Genomic DNA, 4,016 nt, shown 5'->3' on the forward strand with positions numbered 1-4,016 from the left:
AGCAATCCTGCAGCAGCGTTCTGCTGTACGGATCACTCTCTGGAGAGCTTTTTGGTCCTTCACACAGCTGTTCCCGAACCACGATGTTATGTTCTGTGTGAGGATGCTCTCCACAGCGCCTGTATAGAAAATCCTGAGGATCTTTGGAGAGACCCTGAACTTCCTCAGTTGTCGTAGGTGATACAGGCGCTGCCTAGCCTTTTTGGTCTGGACCTGAATGTGGGCAGCCCATGTCAGGTCTGAGGAGATGTGGACACCAAGATACTTGAAGGACTGCACTAAGGACACACTATTCTAGTGTTCATAACACACAAACACGTTTCTGTCTTCCTAATAGGACATAGGGTGCTGGTTTGAAAGCTAGAAACCAGCACAAAAACGATTTACTGAAATTAAATGAAGAAATTAATCACCAACATAAACCACTATCCTCTAAACAGACACATTAAAACGTTAACTACCCGTGTGTGATGTCTGCATTTTTCTGTTATGGCTCTTAATTCATGCTGATTTCCTTAATTGACACACTTTAAGAAGCCTTGATTTAGAGAGAGTGAGATATTTCCTGTTGCTGTGCATGTAGGTGTGTGAACAAATTAAAACAATGAAATTAACTTTCTGCAGCATTCAGGAGGCCACTATTGATGTAAATGTGAGAAATTTCGAAAGAATGAGAAAGCAAAGGCACACGCACACAAACACACAGTCTCGGAGCGAGTATCTGTAAAATCCTAAAAGGATGTGGCCTCTGTTGGGTGTTTCATCTCTGTGCCACCATTGTTAAGTAGAAATTGGATTTTTTTTTTTTTTTATGTGTATGCGCAAAGATGCATGAGCATGCGAGTGCCTGTGACGGGGAGGAGAATGTTGTTGATTGTCTGGTGAAAGCCCAAAGGGCTTCCTTATGTAATTGAACTTAGTTGCTGCACTCAGATGAATCGCCAAGCCAATAAAACCTATTAGAATTGAATTGCATGAGAGAGTGTGCAAGATGGAGAGAGAGAGAAAGAAAGAGAGAGATGGAGATGGGGAAATAAGTATTATAGTTTTCATATACTTAACACATGTGCATGCACGTGTATGCATGTGAGGCGGCTCGTTTCTGTGAAATACAGAAAGAAGCGAACAGTGGGAAGAATGCAAACTGGAAACTGATTTACAGAAAGTTGCATGGAAAGCAAAAGCAAGGGACAAAAAGATGAAAGGGTGGGCACACGGTGAGATAGAGAAGGATATTAGGTGACCAGGGATTAGTCTGTCTCCTCGACTGTTGTAATGAGCCGTCAGGGTAATTGGAATGAAAAAAAAAAAAAACAGACCTCCACTTAATGAAGAGAGACTTTCAAAAAAAATAGAATGAGAAGGAAAGTGTAAAAAGGTTAGAGGCAGGGGGCCGAAGAAGCTAGACTGAGATAAAGCCGAGTCGTTTTAGTTTTAAAAAAGAAAAGCTTCAGTCCTATTTTCTTTCACTTGTGACAATGCACCTGACATCCGAGTAAATTTTCTATGAGTTTTCAGGTAATCAGTGTCGACCTTTATGGTCACAGTAGTGGACCTTCGACCTATGTCTAAGCACTCAGTGCGCTAAAAGATAACTGGCTAGACAAGCAGTGCTTTGGGCTAAGCCCTTAAAATAAAGAACACTGAACATGAAAGAATAACAGGGCTCATCCAAAATGGTGGTACCGTATCCTCAGGCGCACTACTGTGAGAATGAGATACGAGGAGAAACGTCATTATCGCAAGTGCCGCCTCATCCATCCCTCGAAATAACATGGGCTGTGTGCCTGATTGGCAGGCGTATAGTGTTAATGAATAACAATATGATGTGGGGAAAAAAGGACGCTATCGGCCAAGAGAACGACAGCTGTATGGCATTCTCCTTAATTAAGTTGAAGAGAGGCAGTGAGGGAACGCAGTCACAGAGGAATGAAACCAGAGAGCCAGCTGAGGCAGCCAAATGAAGGGAAGTGGAGAAGTGGACAAAATGGGTTGGGGAGCGAGGGTGAGGGAAAAAAAAGAGTTTTGTTGATAAAGAAAGAAGAAAAGATGAGTGAGACTGGAAAAAATAAGAAAAAAGTTTAAAATAGTGAGCGGGGAACATTTCTTTTTTCATGATAGTCAAAAGAAATTAATCAGCGACCAGTTAATTGGTGCAGTGACCTCAGCAATTAATCTTCCGCTCTTAGGCTCAAATGAAATCTACATGCATCCACACACACACATACAAAAGCATATAACATACAGCAACTCATACACTAAAGAGAGATTTTCTATCAAATTCGATTTGTTCCACTCTCCATTTTACTTTATTTTTCCCGCAGATAACTCTTCATCTTTTGCACAAAATACATTATGCATCATGTAAGTCACGAACACAAGAGAACACCAAGGCTAGTCTTGAAGAAAGGGAAAAAAGGCAGTAGTGGGGGAGGTATTGTGCTGACATAAGAGGAGTGCAAAAAGAGATTGATGATCTCAGGGCCGGTGGGAGAAAGAGAGAAGAGACAGAGGAATACTTACCAATAAATTACTCCTGAACAGAAAGGGCAGCGTGTGTGCTTGTGTGCATGTGTGTGTGCAATTAGGCATTTGTGTGTAAGGACATGTACACTGAGTATGCGTGTTTTCATGCACAAGTGCATTTTCCTCTATTACAAAATAACTTCAGTGTGTGTGTGTGTGTGTGTGTGCGCGCCCTACACTGAGCACATAGACTTCCTTGCATGTTGCAGTTTTATATAAATTGTCTGATGAAGTGGCGTATTATTCATTCTGAAAGTGCTGATGCACACACACTCACGCCACCATCTCCCTTTTAGTTCTTGTCAGCCATTATTTTTTATCTTTAACAGCACTGAACTTGTCTTTTTCTACCTCTCTACCTACCATTGTGTCTTAGCCATTGATTTGGAGAATGTGTCAAGATCCAAGCTATTGTTCAGCATTGAATGAGACAGTCCCTGCATGGCACTGTTCCATTGGGAATGCATCTGTCACAGACAATGTCTCTGTCTCTCCTGCCATTGTACCATAGAAAATGTGTCAGTGATAGAGAATGTGTTCCTATATATTCCAATTGCTTCACAGATGAATGCCAGTCTGCCAGGTGTAATTCTCATCAGCTGCCACTTTAAAGCATGTTTTTCACATCGTGAGCATCTTTAACCTCCTTAGCTGGTATATAACCTGCCAAAGAACATTGGTAATGTGTTTGTTTATCACTTTTCATGGGTCAGAATATATTTCTTTTTGAAATCTGCATACATTTTGGGGGGAAATGATTACTAATGTTGATATTTTAGTGTTTGAAACAACTGCAGCCACAGAAACGAAAGAAGCATGTGTCATGTTTTACATCCAGTACTAACTTTACTACAAAACACCTTTTAAAATGTCCCTCTGTGTTGTATTTGTATGTCTGTGTTTATCCCATTCCCTGTCTGCCTGTAGATAATGTGTCTGTCACTACCATGGTCCCTTCCACTCCTACTCCTACCACCCCACCAATCACCTCCCATTCTACCACCCCAACCCTCCTACCACCCACCTTGGCCCTGGATCCAGAAGGTAACACACATGCATATCTTTCTTTTCTGGCTTTGCTGCACCCCAATGGGAAAACAGATAACTATGACCTGCAAGGAAGAGATCACATCTGGGTTAGCCTAATTCTTTTCTCCAAAATGACTATACTTAAGTTTAGGGGTTTTTTTTCTAGCTTACCTTTTAAAATTTATTATGGATTTACTACAGAAAATATTTTGTATTTTTAAACATGGAGCCAAAGAACAGTATAATTAGTAGACTATAATCCCTTTGAGCAGTTGTCCACATCAAAGTAGCAGTACTTGTTGTTGCCACTGAAAGCCTCATGCTTTCTATACATTCTATGTCTTTCATTGTGGCCATTACTAAGGTGTTCAAGTGGATTGTCATTTAATTGCAGGATATCAGCCCTATTCATTGTCCCTCCACATTTCCCATAGCACTGTGATGCAGTGCTACATGGATTA

General features: G+C 41.0%; 1 protein-coding gene across 4 annotated transcripts in view; it reads left to right on the plus strand.

Annotated features, from left to right (window-relative positions):
- Window positions 1-4,016, plus strand: part of cadm4 (cell adhesion molecule 4) — a 157,480-nt gene that overhangs the window by 145,734 nt on the left and 7,730 nt on the right. For 3 of the 4 annotated variants that reach the window (XM_005736142.2, XM_005736141.2, XM_005736143.2), the window contains exon 7: window positions 3,454-3,570. The exons of the other annotated variant lie outside the window; for it this stretch is intronic. In XM_005736142.2, coding sequence (XP_005736199.1) covers window positions 3,454-3,570 — 117 coding nt within the window. The remainder of the gene's footprint in view (window positions 1-3,453; window positions 3,571-4,016) is intronic. 4 annotated transcript variants of the gene reach the window in all.

This window comes from Pundamilia nyererei, unplaced genomic scaffold (assembly GCF_000239375.1).
Source record: "Pundamilia nyererei isolate P.nyererei 1_Seehausen unplaced genomic scaffold, PunNye1.0 scaffold00067, whole genome shotgun sequence".
Taxonomy (NCBI): Eukaryota; Metazoa; Chordata; class Actinopteri; order Cichliformes; family Cichlidae; genus Pundamilia; species Pundamilia nyererei.